The 20887-nt window shown below is 47.1% G+C and overlaps 1 protein-coding gene across 1 annotated transcript in view; it reads right to left on the bottom strand.

Moving 5' to 3' along the window:
- Positions 1-10053, bottom strand: part of msh4 (mutS homolog 4) — a 145163-nt gene extending 135110 nt beyond the window's left edge. The window contains exons 1-2 of the mRNA XM_072512839.1: positions 9855-10053; positions 6006-6197 (exon numbers count right to left, since the gene is read on the bottom strand). Coding sequence (XP_072368940.1) covers positions 6006-6197; positions 9855-10053 — 391 coding nt within the window. The remainder of the gene's footprint in view (positions 1-6005; positions 6198-9854) is intronic.
- Positions 10054-20887: the final 10834 nt, after the last annotated feature.

Raw genomic sequence — 20887 nt, 5'->3', positions numbered from 1 at the left:
CTCGAATCCCAGGTGTTTAATCCTTAAATTGCCCAATACATTTGTAATCTAATTTTCTTAAAATCCTCCATTTGTCACAGCTGGGACAGCACCAAGCCAATGCAGCAACTCCCCTAACCTTATCAGCATGGGAATAAATCATCTGGCTTTTGGATAAAGCCAGTTTTTGGATAGATGGATTTGACGTACTCTACTTGTATGTGTGTCTGTTCGTGCAGACTACAAGTTTCAGCTTAATGAAAAACAAACTGAAATGGGAGGAAATCTCATTTTAAATGTGGACTGTTAGTTTGACAGTTGTCTTGTTTAAAATGTTTTTTTGCATTAAAGAAAACACAGTGCTTTACCAGAAATTCAAATTAAAACTTGCATTGGGTTCTGTATTTGGGTGGGTCAAGAGTGCAAATAATTTCATAAACAATTTTATGGGAGAGTTTGGGTGGACTGGATTGAATTTTGTCCTTTCCTTCCCACACTATCCTTACTGCATTTACATTGTGTCTTTCACCACCTCAGGACAGCCCAAGTGTTTCGCAGTGAAGTACGTTTGAAGTGCAAATACTGTTGCAATATTAGGAAATGGTGCAGCCAATTTGCACATAGTTAGCTTCCATGAAGAGCAACAAAATAAATGACCAGATAAACTGCTTCATGCGTTGATTAAGGTATAAATAGGGCAGCATGGTGGCGCAGTGGATTAGCCCTGCTGCCTCACGGCGCCGAGGTCCCAGGTTCGATCCCGGCCCTGGGTCACTGTCCGTGTGGAGTTTGCACATTCTCCCCGTGTTTGCGTGGGTTTCGCCCCCACTACCCAAAAATGTGCAGGTTAGGTGGATTTCAGAATAAGGGAGTCAGTTATTTAGGACTGAGATGAGGAGCAATCTCTTTGCCCTACTGGTTATAAGTCTTTGGAAAGTGCTGTCGTTATTTACTGTGGGTAGGGTGAGGAGGGACGCTCTGAGTCTACCTCAGCTGTAAAGGGGATTTAATCCCATGCTTTTGGCATTAATCTGATCCGCACACACTAGTCATCCAGCCAACTGAGCTTACCGGCCTTCTGTATTGTACCACGTCAATAATATCATGTGGAATGAAACAGCACCGAAGCAGGTCATTCAACCCACTGTGCCCGTGCCCAGCTCTTTGAAAGAGTTATTCAAATAGACTCATGCTCCAGCTCTTTTCCCATAGTTCTACAAATGTTCCTACTTCAAGGATTTATTAATAATAATAATCTTTATGGCCACAAGTAGGCTTACATTAACACTGCAATGAAGTTACTGTGAAAATCCACTAGTCGCCACATTCCGGCCCCTGTTCGGGTACACTGAGGGAGAATTCAGAATGTCCAATTCACCTAACAGCACGTCTTTCGGGACTTCTGGGAGGAAACCGGAGCACCCGGAGGAAACCCACGCAGACACGGGGAGAACGTGCAGGCTCCGCACAGACAGCGACCCAAGCCGGGAATCGAACCTGGGACCCTGGCGCTGTGAAGCAACGATGCTAACCACTGTGCTACCGTGCCACCCAATTACCTTTGGAAAGTTGCGAATGAATCTGCTTCCACCACCTTTCAGGCAGTGAATTCCATTTCATAACTCGCTTCAATAAAACAAATTCTCCTCATCTCCCTTCCGATTCTCTTTGCCATTCACCAGATATCCGTGTCCTCTGGTGAGTTACTCTCCAGTTCGTCCTTATTTACTCCATCAAACACCTTCCAGATTTAGCACACCTCTAATAAGTCTCTCCTTAACCATCTCTGCTCCAAAAAAATCTTCTCCACATAATTGAAGTCCCTCATCCCTTATACCACTGCACCCTCTCCCAGACCTCGGCATCCGGTGTTTGCAGCTTTAATTACCCTCCACACGCCTGGGTATTAAAAAAGTAAATAAAGGAATAACAGAAGTATCATTCAACACTGAAAGCTGATTGGCAGCTACTGATGATGTGCTAACACTGAATGTGAGGTCACCAACAAGCAAAGTGGGGCAAAAACAGACAAATAGAGAATCCAAACAGAGCCATTTTGAAGAAAGTAACGACCCACATTTACACTGCACCTTGCACAACCGCTGAGTTGCTTCTGAAGTGTGATCACTGTGATCACTGTTGTAATGCCAACAAGCTCCCACAAACAGGAATGTGATAATGATTGGAGGGAGGCGCTGGCACAGAGGTATTGGACTGACAATCCAGAGACCCCGGGTACCCAACGCCCTGGGGACCTGGGTTCAAATCCCACCACGGCACCAATTAAACTCAATACAATATCTGGAATTAAAAATCTAATGACCATTCACTAGTTCAATAATGTCCTTTAGGGAAGGAAATCTGTCATCCTCACCTGGTCTGGCCTACATGTGACTCCAGACCCACAGTAATGTGGTTGACTTTTAAGTGGGCGCTACAAAGAAAACACAAAGGAATGAACCTAGGTGCTGGAAACAACAGTACTACAACAGGCTGTGTCTCAGACACGTCGAGCAACAGCCTGTTGTAGTGCTGTAGTCATACTCATGGAATTATACCTTACAGATAATATCCCGGACACCACCACCACCATTCCTGGTATGTCCTGGATCACCGGCAGAGATGGCAGGACAGTGTCAGAGGGAGTTGCCCTGGGAATCCTCAACGTTGATTCGGGACACCATGTCTCACCAGACGAAAAATGGGCAAGGAAACCTCCTGTTGATTAGCACGTACTATTCCCCTCAGCTGATGAATCAGTACTCCCCGCCCCTCCCCCCATGTCGAACCTCACTTGGAGGAAGCAGAAGGTGGCAAAGGCACAGAATATGGTCCGGGTGGGGGACTTTGATGCTCATCACCAAGAGTGGCTCGGTGTACCACCACAGACCGAGCTGGCCGGATCCTAAAGGACAGAGCTGCTAAACTGGGACTGCGCTGGTGATGAAATAACCAACAAGTGGGAAAAACATACTTGACCTCATCCTCACCAACTGGCAGATGCATCTGTTCATGACAGCATTTCTGGGAGTGACCACCGCTCAGTCCTTGTGGACAAATAACCTCATCTTCACATTGAGGATACCCTCCATCGTATAGTGTGGCACTACCACCATGCTAAATGGGATAGAATTCGAACAGATCTACCAACTCTAGGCCGGGCATCCATGAGCAGCAGCAGAATTGTATTCAACACCCCCCCACCCTCCCCCAGGAGAGCATGCCGAAAGATGAGGTGTCAACCTAATGAAGCTACATCACAGGAGCCAAATAGCAGAAGCAGCAAGTGATAGACAGAACTAAGCGATCCTGCAACCAACAGATCAGATCTAAGCTCTGCAGTCCTGCCACATCCAGCCGAGAATGGTGGTGGACAATTAAACAACTCACTGGAGGAGGAAGTTCCACAAATATCCCCATCCTCAATGGAGGAGCCCAGCACATCTGTGCAAAAGATAAAGCTGAAGAATTTGTAACAATCTTCAGCCAGAGGTGCCGAGTGGATGATCCATTTCCAGCCTCCTCCTGAGGTCTTGAGCATCACAGATGTCAGTCTTCAGTCAATACAATTCACTTTACGTGATATCAAGAAACGGTCAAAGGCACTGGATAGTGCAAAGGCTGTGGGCCCTGCCAATAATCCGGCAATAGTCCTTAAGGCTTGTGCACAAGGACCTGCCACACCCCTAGCCAAGTTGATCCAGTACAGCTACAACAGTGGCATCTACCCGGCAATGTGGAAAATTGCCCAGGAATGTCCTGTGCACAAAAAAGGACAAATCCAACCCAGCCAATTACCACCCCATCAATCTACTCTCAATAGTCAGCAAAGTACGGAAGGAGTCATCAACAGTGCTATTAAGTGACACTTACTCAGCAATAACCTGCTCACGGATGCCCAGTTTGGGTTCCGCCGGGGTCACTCCGCTCTTGACCTCATTACAGCCTTGGTTCAAACGTGGAAAAAAAAAAGAGCTGAATGCCAGAGGTGAGCTGAGAGTGACTACCCTTGACATCAAGGCAGCATTTGATCGCGTGAGATATCAAGGAGCCCTAGCTAAACTGGACTCAATGGGAATCAGGGGGGAAACTCTCTGCTTGTCAGAGACACACCTGGCCCAAAGGAAAGTGGTTGTGGTGGTTGGAGAACAGTCTTCACAGCTCCAGAACATCACTACAGGAGGTCCTCAGAGTCCAAAACCCAACGTTCATAGAATTTCATAGAATTTACAGTGCAGAAGGAGGCCATTCGGCCCATCGAGTCTGCACCGGCTCTTGGAAAGAGCACCCTACCCAAGGTCAACACCTCCGCCATATCCCCATAACCCAGTAACCCCACCCAACACTAAGGGCAATTTTGGACACTAAGGGCAATTTATCATGGCCAATCCACCTAACCCGCACATCTTTGGACTGTGGGAGGAAACCGGAGCACCCAGAGGAAACCCACGCACACACGGGGAGGATGTGCGGACTCCGCACAGACAGTGACCCAAGCCGGAATCGAACCTGGGACCCTGGAGCTGTGAAGCAATTGTGCTATCCACAAGGCTACCGTTCTTCAACTGCTTCATCAATGTCTTTCCTTCCATCATAAGGTCAGAGGTGGGGATGTTTGCAGGTGACTGCTCAATGTTCAACACCATTTGCAGCTCATCAGACACTTAAGCAGTACAAGTCCAAATGCAAAAAGACCAGGACAATATCCAGGCTTGGACTGACATGGCAAGTAACATTTGTGCCACACAATGGCCATCTCCAACAGGAGAGGATCTAACTATCACCCCTTGACATTCAATGGCATTATCATCACTGAATCCCGAACTATCAACATGTTGGGGGTTCCTACTGACCAGAAACTCAACTGGATTAGCTACATTAATACTGTGGATACCAGGTCAGGTCAAAGGCTAGGAATCCTGTGGCGCGTAATTCACGTCCTGACCTCCCAAAGCCTTTCTACCAACTACAAGGCACAAGTCAGGAGTGTAATGGAATACTCCCCACTTGCCTGGATAAGTGCAGCTCCAACAACACTCAAGAAGATCGACACCATTCCCGACAAAGCACCACAATTGATTGCTCCCCCTTCCACAAACATTCACTCCCTCCACCACCGACAAACAGCGGCAGCCATGTGTACTATCTACAAGTTGCTCTGCTGAAACTCAGCAAGGTTCCTTAGGTAGCACCTTCCAAACACACGACCACTGCCATCTAGAAGGACAGGGGCATACTCATAGCTGGGATATAAAAGGTTAGAGAAAGATATAGGGCGCTATTCTCTGCCCCCCCAACGCCGGGTGGGAGAATCGCCGGGGCGCCGCGCAAATCGCGCCACGCCGCCCTGACCCCCGCACGCGATTCTCCCACCCCCCCCCCCCCCCGGAAACCAGCGGCGCGCGATTCGCACCGGGCTGCTCGGAGAAATGGCGAGCGGCGATTCTCCAGCCCGGATGGGCCGAGCGGCCGCTACGACACGACAGGTTCCCGCCGGCGCCGGCCACCCCTGGTCGCTGCCGGCGGGAACTCTGCGGGAACACTGGGGGGGGGGGGGGGAGGGGAAGGGCTGTGGGGGAGGGAGGGAGGGGGGCTCCTTCTCTGGGGTGGCCTCTGATGGGGTCCCCCCCCTCCCCCCCTCCCTCCCCCCCTCCCTCCGCCATGTTGGTGAGGGGCCGGCGTGCGTAAGACATTCCCCGCGCATGCGCGGGTTGGCGCAGCGCCCATTTGGTGCCACATAAGGACGCTGGAGCGGCGTGAACCGCTCCAGCGCCGTGCTGGCCCCCTGTGCCAGAATAGGTTGTGCCCGGGCCCTGTTCGCGACGGCGTTCACAACGACGCAAACACTTGGCCTCCATATCGGAGAATCGCCCCCATAGGTGAGATAAATAGAATGGGGAAGGGCAATTATCAAAGTCTGTTTCGTTCACCGGTGCTTTGATGACAATGATGACAGTTAACTACTGGAACTAAGAAAGAACATTCTTCGATGAAAGATTTTTTTAAAAATAAGATTATCAGTGAACCTGAATGGCTGGTTTGTGGAGTACGAAGTTTGCAAGTGGGCCTTGCATTTCGACTGCTGCTGGTAGTGGACACAGGAGTCTTCCTGATTCTGGCATCATCATAACCCTTCAGTGAAGAACTGCTCTGCACCGAGGCAGCGGTGAACAGGCTTCGATTCCCCGCATTCGAGCTTTTATCACCAAAATAGGATTCTGCCAAAACAACAATCAAAGAAGATGATTATGACTAAATCAGTTTAAAAAAAACTTGCATTTGTATGAAAGCACTTACTGAGTGATTTAAGCATAAGTGAAACACAACACCCATAAACATACCGCAGGAGCAGAATCTGATTAATTTGCCACGAGTCACACGAGAAGATACTGGGATGGGTTTGGTTTGAAGGACTGTCTTACATTAATAAACTATCTGGGGCACTTGGCTTTTACAACTTTAAGACTCCATAAAACCAAGTTTTGGGGCAAATACTTACGATCAGGTTAGGAACCATTAACATTCAAAAATAAATCATTTTAACAAATAGATCTATGGCACAAGATTTCATTAAAAAACTTTATTAGTCATACAGCACAGAAACAGGCCCTTCAACCCACCCTATGTATGCTGACCATCAAATACCAATCTATACTAATCCCATTTACCAGCACTTGGTCCATAGCTTAGTCTGCTTTGGCGATTTAAGTGTCCGTCCAGATGTTTCTTAAATGTTGTGAGAATTCCTGCCTCCACCGCCCCCTCAGGCAGCATGTTCCATATTCCCACTCCTCTCAGGCAGCGAGCTGCATATTTCCACCACTCTCTGGGTGAAACAATGTTTCCTCAGGACCCGTCTAAACCACTTACTCCTCACTTTAAACCTCTGCCCTCTGGTCTTGGACATTTCTGCCATGGGGAAAATATTTTTACGATCTATCCTATCTATACCTCTCATAATTATGTAAACCTCAATCAGATCCCCCCTCAGCCTCCTCTGTCCAGGGAAAACAAACCCAGCCTTTCCAGTCTCCCCTCACAGCTGAAACTTTCCATCCCAGACAACATCCTGGTGAATCTCCTCTGCTCCCTCTCCAGTGCGATCACGTCCTTCCAATGGTGTGGCGACCAGAACGGCTCACAATATTCCATCTGTAGCCTAACCAACGTTTTATAAAGTTGTACCAAAATTCCCTGCTCCTATTGTAGCGCACAATGACTTACGAGAGAGACGAGTAGAGATGAAGTCGATGAGGCTTTATTGAGCGAGACTTGTCCCCAGCAGTTCAGCAACAGAATGGAGCGGCGGGGAGAAGCTCGGGTTCTTATACTCCGCCTTCAGGGCGGAATCAGGAGTCAACAGCCAACCAGGACCCGGGATCTGTCAGCCAATAGCATCACGGCTTCACAGTCCCACATGACCCCTAATACATACTACCACACCTATATTCTAAGCTGCGGCTAATGAAGGCAAGCATTCCATTTGCCTCCTTCACCAGCCTATCTACCTGTGCTGCCACCTTCAGGGATCCGTGGATTTGTGCACCAAGGTCCCTTAGTTCCTCAATATTCCCGAGGGACCTTCATTGTACATTGTGTATATCTTACTATTATTACACCTCCCAAAATGCATCACCTCATACTTAGAGGATTAAATTCCTTCTGCCATTGCTCTGCCCAATTTACCAGCTGATCAATATCAGACTACCCTCCTCACTATCAACAACACCAATTTTTGTGTCATCTGCAAACTTACTAATTATACCTTCTACATTCACATCCAATCCTGCGGCAAATAACTCACCTCCTGACTTCCCAAAGCACGTCCACCACCTACAAGTCAGGAGTGTGATGGAATGTACAATGATGAATTACGAGGCAAGTTTTTTACTACGAGGCAAGTTTTTTACGCAGAGGGTAGTGGGTGCCTGGAACTCACTACCGGAGGAGGTAGTGGAGGCAGGGACGATAGGGACATTTAAGGGGCATCTTGACAAATATATGAATAGGATGGGAATAGAAGGATACGGACCCAGGAAGTGTAGAAGATTGTAGTTTAGTCGGGCAGTATGGTCGGCACGGGCTTGGAGGGCCGAAGGGCCTGTTCCTGTGCTGTACATTTCTTTGTTCTTTGTTCTTTGAATGCTCCCCATTTGCCTGGATGAGTGCAGCTCCAAAAACACTAAAGCTCAACGCCATCCAGAACAAAGCAGCTCGCTTGATTGGCACCTCTTCCACAAACATTAAATCCCTCCACCACTGACACACAGTGTCAGCCGTGTGTACCATCTACAAGATGCATTGCAGTAACTCACCAACCCCTTAGGCAGCACCTTCCAAACCCACAACCACTACCAAATAGAAGGACGAGGGCAGCAGATACCTCAGAACCTCACCACTTGGAGGTTCCCGTCCAAGTCACTCACCACCTGACTTGGAAATATATCGCTGTTCCTTCACCATCACTGGATGAAAATCCTGGAACTCCCACCCTAACAGCACTGTGGATGGACCTACACCATATGGACTGCAGAGGTTCAAGGAGGTAGCTCAACGCCATCTTCTCAAGGGCAATTAGGGTACTCTTCCAGAATTCCCAATGATCTTGCGAGATCTAACGAGATCTCCGATCTGGATCCCGTCCACAATGGGTGGGACCAAGTCTTGCAAAGTTTTTAATAAATAATTTTTATTGAAGTTTTCATTATAGAAAACACAAAATAAAGAAATCGATACAAACAAAATAAAATAACATTTACAAACCCCTATCCTTCAAGAGATAGAAAAGCCCCAACCATAAACCGCATCCTCCCCCCCCCCCCCCCCGCCGGCCCACTGACTGTGACCAATTCGTAAAGGTAAAAGACAAAGTTCGCCATCTCCGGCTGGCCAGGGCCCAGGACCATCCAAGACAGCCACCAACCCCAATCCTAGGGCAAGACACCTAAAGGTTGCCCAGCCTCCCCTCCCATTACCCAGGAAAAAGCTTTCCAGAAAAACGACTCCCTCCTCTTCTCCCCCCCCCTCCACTCCCCCCAACCTCCAAACAAATAAGCTAGGCTCACTCAACCTTGCTCAAGCAGGTCCATCAAGCCGCAGCCCTTCCGCTGCCTGACTCCCGTTCACCAGAAACTTTACAGCTAGCAAAGGTAACCCCCCCTCCCCACCTGGCATGCATGCTCAAAGAACAAAGAAGAATGACGCCTCCCAGCCCATCTGCTACGCATGAGTAACCAAATCCCAACACCCTTACAATACTTAGAAACTCCCCCAGGGAGCCACATAGTCCCCATTTCATTGCCTTCACTACTCCCTGACAACCGTAACCCCTTCAATCACAAACATATAACAGATACAAACTACAATCCCTCCCGCCCATCACCATTAAAGTCCCAATCAAATCCATTCAGTCAAGTCCAAGTCTCTGCCAACATATTGGAAAAAATGATCTTTCAACCGAAAAGTCACTCTCCGCCTCACCGGGTACACCACTCCAAACCTGACTCCACTCCTAAATAGCGCTATTCCACCTTGTTAAAAGCCGCACGCCACTTCGCCAACTCCACTCCGACATCTTGGTGTATCCTGATGATGCTTCCCTTGCACCTCGCGTCCCGATTCACTTTGCCCAACTGCTGAACCCGCTCCTTTTCCTGGAAGCTGTGGAATCCAATAATCACCGTCCGTGGTGGCTCATTCGCCTGACACTGCCACCGGAGTACTCAGTGGGCCGGATTCAACTCTGGAAAGGACAACCCCCAACCTCGCCAAAGCTTGGAAAACATCTGAGAAGAGTATTCAGTAGGCTTCGGCCCCTCCAGCAACCCCATGATTCTGGGGTTCCATCTCCACGACCTGTTCTCCAAGTCATCCACCTTTGCCCTCAGACTGATTCCTCTCTTCCACCAGCAACATCTCAGCTTCCAACACGGTTATACAATCCCCACGCCGCGACAAGGCCGCCTCCACACCTTCAGCACCTCCCCCTGCTCCTTCAGTCTCCAAGGTCTTTTCCAACTTCTCCCGAATCTGGCCAAGTGCCTCCTCAATTGAAGACAATTGATGGGTTTCCATCATCACCCTGCCCTGCACCTCAAAATGTTTCACAAACAGTTTTTCAAACTCCTGCACGGCGTTCAAAAGGCATCTTGACAAACACATGGATAGGATGGGTATAGAGGGATACGGCGCAAGGCAGTGCTGAGGGTTTTGGCAAAGGTTGGTATCATGAACGGTACAGGCTTGGAGGGCCGAAGGGCCTGTTCCTGTGCTGTATTTTTCTTTGTTCATTTATCACCCGGGTTAGCGTTTCCACGGTGATATGAGCAGCCAGACCCAAGGCCGGAACGCCACCTTCCCTCCTGCTGAGCTTCGTGGGCTTTCTGGCTGCATCGAAGGATTACCCCCTACAATCTTGGGGCAGCAAGGTAGCACAGTAGTTAGCACTATGGCTTCACAGCACCAGGGTCTCAGGTTCGGTTACTGCTTGGGTCACTGTTTGTGTGCAGTCTGCACATTCTCTCCGTGTCTGCGTGGGTTTCCTCCGGGTGCTCCGGTTTCCTCCCACAGTCCAAAGATGTGCAGGTTAGGTGGATTGGCCATGCTAAATTGCCCTTAGGTTAGATGGGGTTACTGGGTTACGGGGATAGGGTGGAGGTGTGGGCTTAAGTTAGTTGCTCTTTCCAAGAGCCGGTGCAGACTCGATGGGCCGAATTCTGCACTGTAAATTCTATGTAAATTCTGTGAATCTTCTTGCCACCAACCTTCTTCATAGATTTTGACATATTTTTTGCCAACAAATTCCTTATCCCTTACGATGGGCCGTTTTACGTAACCAAAATCCCCGTGAACCAGGTTGTAAAAGTCCAAAAAATAAAAACCATAGCGGAAGCTACCTTAAGTGTGACCTTCTCCCACGGGAGCAATAGGTCAGAAGGTGAGAGCATTGAGGGAGAACTAGGAAATAGGGCCAGTATGGCTCTGAGGCAGAGCAGACAGGGAGAAGTTGCTGAACACAGCGGGTCTGGTGGCCTGAAGTGCATGTTTTAATGCAAGAAGTATTATGGGTAAGGCAGATGAACTTAGAGCTTGGATTAGTACTTGGAACTATGATGTTGTTGCCATTACAGAGACCTGGTTGAGGGAAGGGCAGGATTGGCAGCTAAACGTTCCAGGATTTAGATGTTTCAGGCGGGATAGAGGGGGGTGTAAAAGGGGTGGCGGAGTTGTGCTACTGGTTAGGGAGAATATCACAGCTGTACTACGGGAGGACACCTCAGAGGGCAGTGAGGCTATATGGGTAGAGATCAGAAATAAGAAGGGTGCAGTCACAATGTTGGGGGTTTACTACAGGCCTCCCAACAGACAGTGTGAGATAGAGGAGCAGTAGGTAGACAGATTTTGGAAAAGAGTAAAAACAACAGGGTTGTTGTGATGGGAGACTTCAACTTCCCCAATATTGACTGGGACTCACTTAGTGCCAGGGGCTTAGACGGGGCAGAGTTTGTAAGGAGCATCCAGGAGGGCTTCTTAAAACAATATGTAGACAGTCCAACTAGGGAAGGGGCTGTACTGGACCTGGTATTGGGGAATGAGCCCGGCCAGGTGGTAGAAGTTTCAGTAGGGGAGCATTTCGGGAACAGTTACCACAATTCAGTAAGTTTTAAAGTGCTGGTGGACAAGGATAAGAGTGGTCCTAGGGTGAATGTGCTAAATTGGCGGAAGGCTAATTCTAACAATATTAGGCGGGAACTGAAGAACCTAGAATGGGGGCGGATGTTTGAGGGTAAATCAACATCTGACATGTGGGAGGCTTTCAAGTGTCAGTTGAAAGGAATTCATGTTCCTGTGAGGAAGAAGGATAAATACGGCAATTTTCCGGAACCTTGGATAACGAGAGATATTGTAGGCCTCGTCAAGAAGAAAAAGGAGGCATTTGTCAGGGCTAAAAGACTGGGAACAGACAAAGCCTGTATGGAATATAAGGAAAGTAGGAAGGAACCTAAGCAAGGAGTCAGGAGGGCTAGAAGGTGTCACAAAGGATAGGCAAGGGAATCTATCTGTGGAGCCAGAGGAAATGGACGAGGTACTAAATGAATACTTTGCATCAGTATTCACCAAAGAGAAGGAATTGGTGGATGTTGAGTCTGGAGAAGGATGTGTAGATAGCCTGGGTCACATTGAGATCCAAAAAGACGAGGTGTTGGACGTCTTGAAAAATATCAAGGTAGATAAGTCCCCAGGGCCTGATGGGATCTACCCCAGAATACTGAAGGAGGCTGGAGAGGAAATTGCTGAGGCCTTGGCAGAAATCTTTGGATCCTCACTGTCTTCAGGTGATGTCCAGGAGGACTGGAGAATAGCCAATGTTGTTCCTTTGTTTAAGAAGGGTAGCAAGGAAAATCCAGGGAACTACAGGCCGGTGAGCCTTACTTCAGTGGTAGGGAAATTACTGGAGAGAATTCTTCAAGACAGGATCTACTCCCATTTGGAAGCAAATGGACATATTAGTGTGAGGCAGCATGGTTTTGTGAAGGAGAGGTCGTGTCTCACTAACTTGATAGAGTTTTTCGAAGAGGTCACAAAGATGATTGATGCAGGTAGGGCAGTGGATGTTGTCTATACGGACTTCAGTAAGGCCTTTGACAAGGTCCCTCATGGTGGACTAGTACAAAAGGTGAAGTCACACGGGAGCAGGGGCGAGCTGGCAAGGTGGATACAGAACTGGCTAGGTCATAGAAGGCGGATAGTAGCAATGGAAGGATGCCTTTCTAATTGGAGGGCTGTGACTAGTGGTGTTCCGCAGGGATCAGTGCTGGGACCTTTGCTGTTTGGAGTATATATAAATGATTTGGAGGAAATGTAACTGGTCTGATTAGTAAGTTTGCAGACGACACAAAGGTTGGTGGAATTGTGGATAGCGATGAGGACTGTCAGAGGATACAGCAGGATTTAGGTTGTTTGGAGACTTGGGCGGAGAGATGGCAGATGGAGTTTAATCCGGACAAATGTGAGGTAATGCATTTTGGAAGGTCTACTACAGGGAGGGAATATACAGTGAATGGTAGAACCCTCAAGAGTATTGAAAGTCAGAGAGATCTAGGTGTACAGGTCCACAGGTCACTGAAAGGGGCAACACAGGTGGAGAAGGTAGTCAAGAAGGCATACGGCACGCTTGCCTTAATTGGCCGGGGCATTGAGTATAAGAATTGGCAAGTCATGTTGCAGCTGTATAGAACCTTAGTTAGGCCACACTTGGAGTATAGTGTTCAATTCTGGTCGCCACACTACCAGAAGGATGTGGAGGCTTTAGAGAGGGTGCAGAAGAGATTTACCAGAATGTTGCCTGGTATGGAGGGCATTAGCTATGAGGAGCGGTTGAATAAACTCGGTTTGTTCTCACTGGAACGAAGGAGGTTGAGGGGTGACCTGATAGACGTCTACAAAATTATGAGGGACATAGACAGAGTGGATAGTCAGAGGCTTTTCCCCAGGGTAGAGGGGTCAATTACTAGGGGACATAGGTTCAAGGTGTGAGGGGCAAGGTTTAGAGATGTACGAGGCAGGTTTTTTACGCAGAGGGTAGTGGGTGCCTGGAACTCGCTACCGGAGGAGGTGGTGGAAGCAGGGACGATAGTGTCTTTTAAGGGGCATCTTGACAAATACATGAATAGGATGGGAATAGAGGGATACGGACCCAGGAAGTGTAGAATATTTTAGTTTAGTCGGGCAGCATGGTCGGCACGGGCTTGGAGGGCCGAAGGGCCTGTTCCTGTGCTGTACTTTTCTTTGTTCTTTGTTGTTCTTAATCACATTTCCTGCATTGAGGAGCTCCGCTCGTCAGTGCAGGAAGAGATTGGTGTGCCATTTTTAAATGGCACCTGATCTTTTGAACCTCACAACACGACCAACAGCCCCTCCCAACTCACCTGTTGGTAGGTCCTTGACCCCGCACCCCACCTCACAAGGGCATGGCATCCCCTGGGTGGGCAGAATGCCACTTTGGCAGTGCCTGTGCCAGCCTTGCAGTGCCACTGGGCACACCAGCAGTGCCAGTGCAGCGGTGCCAGGTTGGCTATGCCAAGGTGCCCAGGTAGCATCAGCAATGTCAGGGTGCCTCTTCAGGTTATTTACTTCAATATTGTATTAATCTAATTCTGACAATTTATGCGTCCTCTACTCCACATTTGGTGGGCATGCCTTCAACCATCTGGGTCCTAACATCTGGAATTCTTTCTTTAAACCTCAGCTTCTCTAAATCTTTGAAGAAGTCAAGATAAGATTCTACAAATCAATGGTTAGACTTCATGTGGGGTATTGTGACCAATTCGGGAAACTACCTTTGTCGGAGGATGCCAAAGTCGAGGCACAGAGGAGATTCACTCGAATGGCGGACATGGGGCAGCACGGTGGCGCAGTGATTAGCACTGCTGCCTCACGGCACCTAGGTCTCAGGTTCAATCCCAGCTCTGGTTTACTGTCCTTGTGAGTTTGCACATTCTCCCCATGTTTGTGAGGGTTTTGTCCCCACAACCCAAAGATGTGAAGGGTAGGTGGACTGGTCACATTAAATTGCCCCTTAATTAGAAAAAATGAATTGGGTACTCTAAAAAAAATTTTTTAATAATGGCAGACATGTACTTGAAGAGGCCTCATTTGAAAGATATTGGGGGGGAAATCTAGAGAACAGGATTAAATCGGGCAACTGTTATGATCCTAACAACTGTTAAAACTGGACAAGTAGTATAGGCACTTGTTTTAGGTAATGTATATTGGACTGTTGGATTGTATCTTTGGAGAGTATTTATTTTGGACAAGGCAGTTGCCATTTAGTTTGGTTTTTGTTTCTGTTCATATATTATTTATTTATTTGTTTAAAACTGGCCACTGTTATTTATATTGCTTTATTGTTGTTTAAAAGAAACACTACGTACTGTTATGTTTGGCCAAATAATCTTGAATAAAATATATTTTTTTAAAATAAAAAAAAACTGGACAAGCCAGGTCCCAGATTGAAACCTGGCTTGATAAATCCTGTAGAAAACGTGGAGGAAGGTTACTGAACAAATTCACAGGAAACTGATGAATTTTTAACACAACAGAATAAAATATCTATTAAACAAATGAACTACATTACACCACACCAAAAGATTTTAAATATCTCAATACCATCACAAGTTCATCATTCAAATTCCCACTATTCCTTTAGTCCAACAATATCTTTACAGACACCATAAGCCAGTGAAGAGTTACCACTGGCTTGACACAAAGGGACTGGCATAGTTGCAAATGGTTTTCTTCCAGTTAATTCATGAGCATTCTCTTGATGCTTCTCACCCAACTTGTATCTCGCCCCAAGACACCCAAAAACGCACTCTAAACTTCAACTGCAGACCAAACAACTGAGTTCACTGATTTCAGCAGCACCTGCACTAAACTGATCACTTTACGGAGTCACATAACTGCTTATTTGGTTAACTACTGTCCCACCGGACCTGTAGCTTTTCTTCTGAGAGCTTACAGTCCCCTCTCTCAACTGCCATTTCTGCGTATTCGTCCTTGGATCACTTTTGTACTTTGCTTTCCAGAATCACTGAACTTTCAACCCATCTCTTTAACTTCAGGGGTTGTAGGATCTCGTAGAAAACGTACATACGCACACAAACCCAGAAGACCAGGAAACATTTTAGTCACACGTCTACTTCGACACCAAGGTTTATAAACAAAACTTAAATGAAGCAGAAAGCATTTTCACCTTTCTTAACACAAATATATAATACATATAAATTCAACCTAAAATTTTATGCAAAGATGATGGAGACGGCATCGGGAGCAAAGGAAGATTCTCGGGATCGGACTCTAATAATATAAAAATAATCACTTATTGTCACAAGCAGGCTTCAATTAAGTTACTGTGAAAAGCCCCTAGTCGCCACATTCCGGCGCCTGTTCAGGGAGGCCGGTCCGGGAATTGAACCCACGCTGCTGGCAATGTTCCGCATCACAAGCCAGCTGTTTAGCCCACTGTGCTAAACCAGCCCCTCTCTGACGTACATACACATCGGACGAATTACAACCACCGATGCTGAAGGTTTTTGAAAAGAATTCTGACTACAACAGTGAGTAAAGAAGAATGACAGTTTGGTAAACTTGCTTCCCATTGAAATGGGTAGAGTCTGGGTTTCAGGAACTGCACACATGACAATGCTAGACGGGCGCGGGTAGCGGGGATTCATAAGCCTCCCAACTCTGCACAGGCCTCTACTGGAGGAAAAATCGAACTATAGTCAAGCAGAAATTCTATTTGCTTGTGAATAAGGGAATCGTTTGTGCCATACAATCAAAAGGTTCAGGAGGGAGGAAGTTGGTTGAAGTATACACCCTTGGAGCCGGGATCTGAAGTGGTGGGAAAAACGGGCGCTATGGAGGCATTTGAAGACTGAGACTTGGAACTCATGAAGATTTCATAGAATCCCTACAGTTCAGGAGGCCATTCGGCCCATCAAGTCTTCATCAACACTCGAAAACAGCGCCCTACCTAGGCCCACTCCCCCACCCTATTGCCACAGCTCTGTAACCTGCACATCTTTGGAGACTAAGGGGAAATTGTATCATGGCCAATCGAACTAAATTGGACACCTTTGGACTGTTGGAGGAAATCGGAGCGCCCAGAGGAAACTCATACGGATGCGGCGTACGGTGGAAATTTCACCGGTAGTTATCCAAATATAGTATCATGTGAGAGTACCATTAAGACATAGATGTTTAAGCAACGTACCTTTAAGAAAACAGTGATGTCACAGAGTGGGTGGAGCTGGGCTTTAGATCAGCCATTTTTGAAGTTTCAGTTTGAAAAAGCAGCTTGTGTGTGTCTGTGTGTTTCCAGAGAGCTGCAGTTTGGAGGAAAAGAGCTTGGGGAGTGTCTGTTTTGCAGTGAGCTGGATTTGCTGTGATGTCTGCCATGAAAGACTATCTCTGGATCATTTGGGTGATTTAAACTCATAATAGTAAAGCCTTTAACCTGATGTGTTTCTGTTTAAAGATGTTAAGTCTCTTGGAAATTTGAAGGAACATTTTGAGGAATTATTTACTGTTGCAATATTTTCGGCGTTATCTTTGAAGTAAGGGGTGTTAAGAGAGCCAATGTTTATTTAAGATGTTAAGTTGAGTTCATGGAATAAACAGTGTTTTGTGTTTAAAAACCCACGTGTCCATAATTGTAATCCCACTCCTAGGGAACAAGCCGTGTGCTAGGAAAAGCAACAAATACATTAAAGGGAGAGGTTGGTTGAACTCCATGATATATTTTGGGGTTCTGAAAACGCCTCACCCATAACAGTAGCATACTTCACATTCCAACTGACCAGACAACACCTGGATTTGGATGTTTAGTGTCACGTGTACCGAGGTACAGTGAAAAGTATTGTTCTGCGTACAGTCCAGACAGATCTTTCCATACATGCAAAACATAGGGCATACATTAATACAAAATGTAAATACATAGACACAAGCATCTGGTGAAACATACAGGAGTGCAGTAGAGAAGATGTGTGAAGAGATCAGTTCATAAGAACATAAGAACTAGGAGCAGGAGTAGGCCACCTGGCCCTTTAAGTCTGCTCCGCCATTCAATGAGATCATGGCTGATCTTTTTGTGGACTCAGCTCCACTTTCCCACCTGAACACCATAACCCTTTATTCTTCAAAAAAACGATCTATCTTTATCTTGAAAACATTTAATGAAGGAGCCTCAACTGCTTCAGTGGGCAGGAAATTCCATAGATTCACAATCCTTTGGGTGAAGAAATTCCTCCTAAACTCAGTCCTAAATCTACTTCCCCTTATTTTGAGGGTATGCACCCTCGTTCTGCATTCACCCGCCAGTGGAAACAACCTGCGCGCATCTAGCCTATCTATTCCCTTTATAATGTTATATGTTTCTATAAGATCCCCCCGCATCCTTCTAAATTCCAACGAATACAGTCCCAGTCTACTCAACCTCTCCTCGTAATCCAACCCCAACTCTGGGATTAACCTATTGAATCTCCTCTGCACACCATCCAACGCCAGTATGTCCTTTCTCAGGTAAGGAGAATAAGTTCAGTCCATAAGTCATTCAGTAGTCTGGTAACAGCGGGGAAGAAGCTGTTTTTGAATCTGTTAGTGCGGCATAGTGGTTAGCACTGTTGCTTCACAGCTCCAGGTTCCCAGGTTTGATTCACGCTTGGGTCACTGTCTGTGCGGAGTCTGCACGTTCTCACCTGCATGGGTTTCCTCCGGGTGCTCCGATTTTCTCACAGTCCAAACATGTGCAGGTTGGGTGGATTGGCCATATTAAATTGCCGTTAGTGTCCAAAAAGATTAGGTGGGGTTACGGGGATAGGGTGGCGGTATGGGATTAGGTAGGGTGCTCTTTCCAATGGCTGGTGCAGACTCGATGGGCCAAATGGCCTCCTTCTGCACTGTAAATTCTATGATTCTATGATTCTCAGGCTTTTGTATCTCCTGCCCGATGGAAGAAGTTGGAAGAATGAATAAGCCAGGTGGGAGGGGTCTTTGATGATGCTGCCCGCTTCCCCAAGGCAACGGAGGATGTAGACAATCGCTTGATGAACTGAGCTGTGTTAACGACTCTCTGTAATTTTACAGATCTTGGGCCGAGCAGCTGCCATACTCGGCTATACAGGGATCAGTGCTGGGACCTTTGCTCTTTGTAGTATATATAAATGATTTGGAGGAAAATGTAACTGGTCTGATTAGTAAGTTTGCAGACGACACAAAGGTTGGTGGAATTGCGGATAGCGATGAGGACTGTCGGAGGATACAGCAGGATTTAGATTGTCTGGAGACTTGGGCGGAGAGATGGCAGATGGAGTTTAATCCGGACAAATGTGAGGTAATGCATTTGGAAGGTCTAATGCAGGTAGGGAATATACAGTGAATGGTAGAACCCTCAAGAGTATTGAAAGTCAAAGAGATCTAGGAGTACAGGTCCACAGGTCCTTGAAAGGGGCAACACAGGTGGAGAAGGTAGTCAAGAAGGCATACGGCATGCTTGCCTTCATTGGCCGGGGCATTGAGTATAAGAATTGGCAAGTCATGTTGCAGCTGTATAGAACCTTAGTTAGGCCACACTTGGAGTATAGTGTTCAATTCTGGTCGCCACACTACCAGAAGGATGTGGAGGCTTTAGAGAGGGTGCAGAAGAGATTTACCAGAATGTTGCCTGGTATGGAGGGCATTAGCTATGAGGAGCGGTTGAATAAACTCGGTTTGTTCTCACTGGAACGAAGGAGGTTGAGGGGAGACCTGATAGAGGTATACAAAATTATGAGGGGCATAGACAGAGTGGATAGTCAGAGGCTTTTCCCCAGGGTAGAGGGGTCAATTACTAGGGGGCATAGGTTTAAGGTGAGAGGGGCAAGGTTTAGAGTAGATGTACGAGGCAAGTTTTTTACGCAGAGGGTAGTGGGTGCCTGGAACTCACTACCGGAGGAGGTGGTGGAAGCAGGGACGATAGGGACATTTAAGGGGCATCTTGACAAATACATGAATAGGATGGGAATAGAAGGATACGGACCCAGGAAGTGTAGAAGATTGTAGTTTAGTCGGGCAGCATGGTCGGCACGGGCTTGGAGGGCTGAAGGGCCTGTTCCTGTGCTGTACATTTCTTTGTTCTTGTTCTTTGTATGATGGAACCAGATAGGATGCTTTCTATGGTGCATCTGTAAAAGTTGGTAACATGCCGAATTGGCGGACATGTCAAATTTCCTTAAGTTTCCTGAGGAAGTATAGACGCTGTTGTGCTCTTTCTTGGTCGTAGCATCGAAATGGCTGGACCAGGACAATTGTTAGTGATGTGCACACCTAGGAATTTGAAGCTGTCAACCATCTCCACCTCAGCACCATTGATGCAGATAGGGGTGTGTACGATACTTTGCTTCCTGAAGTAAATGTTCAGTTCTTAGTCTTGCTGACGTTGAGGGAGTGATTGTTGTTACACCGCTCCACTAGGTTCTCTATCTCCCTCCTGTACTCTGACTGATCGTTGTTTGAGATCTGACCCACTACAGTTGTGTCATCAGCAAACATGTAGATGGAGTTGGAGTCAAATTTAGCCTCACAGTCGTGTGTATATAGAGAGCATAATAGGGGCTAGGTTTGCAGCCTTGCAGGGCCCTGGTATTGAGGACTATCCTAGAGAAGGTGTTATTGTTTGTCCTTACGGATTGTGGTCTATGGGTCAGAAACTTGAGGATCCAGTTGCAGAGGGAGGAGCCAAGTCCTAGGTGTTGGAGTTTTGAGTTGAGTTTAGCTGGTGTTGAAGACAGAGCTATAGTCAATGAATAGGAGTCTGATGTCGGAGTCCTTGTTGTCGAGATGATCCAGGGATGAGTGTAGGGCCAGGGAGATGGTGCCTGCTATGAACCGGTTGTGGGCGTATGTGAATTGCAATGGATCTAGGCATTCTGGGAGTATGGCGTTGATGTGTCTCATGACCAACTTCTCGAAGCACTTCATAATGATAAATGTCAGATAGATGCTACAGAAGGGAGATAAATCACTTGGTTGCATTGTGTACCGAAAACAACCTCTCTCTAAATGTCGGAAAGACCAAGGAACTGATCGTTGACTTCAGGAAGCGTAGCACGACACACACTCCCGTCTGCATCAATGGCTCTGAAGTGGAGATGGTCAATAGCTTTAGGTTCCTGGGGGTCACTATCACCAACAATCTGAACTGGTCCACTCACATAGATGCAACCGTCAAGAAAGCCCAACAACGTCTCTACTTCCTACGGAAGCTAAAGAAATGTGGCATGTCTGCATCAACTCTCACAAACTTCTCCAAATGTGTGACAGAGAGAGCATCCGATCCGGCTGTATCACAGCTTGGTATGGCAACTGC

This window comes from Scyliorhinus torazame, chromosome 7 (assembly GCF_047496885.1).
Source record: "Scyliorhinus torazame isolate Kashiwa2021f chromosome 7, sScyTor2.1, whole genome shotgun sequence".
Lineage (NCBI taxonomy): Eukaryota > Metazoa > Chordata > Chondrichthyes > Carcharhiniformes > Scyliorhinidae > Scyliorhinus > Scyliorhinus torazame.
Note: the sequence above shows the minus strand (reverse complement) of the source record. Positions and strands in the feature narration are given on the sequence as shown.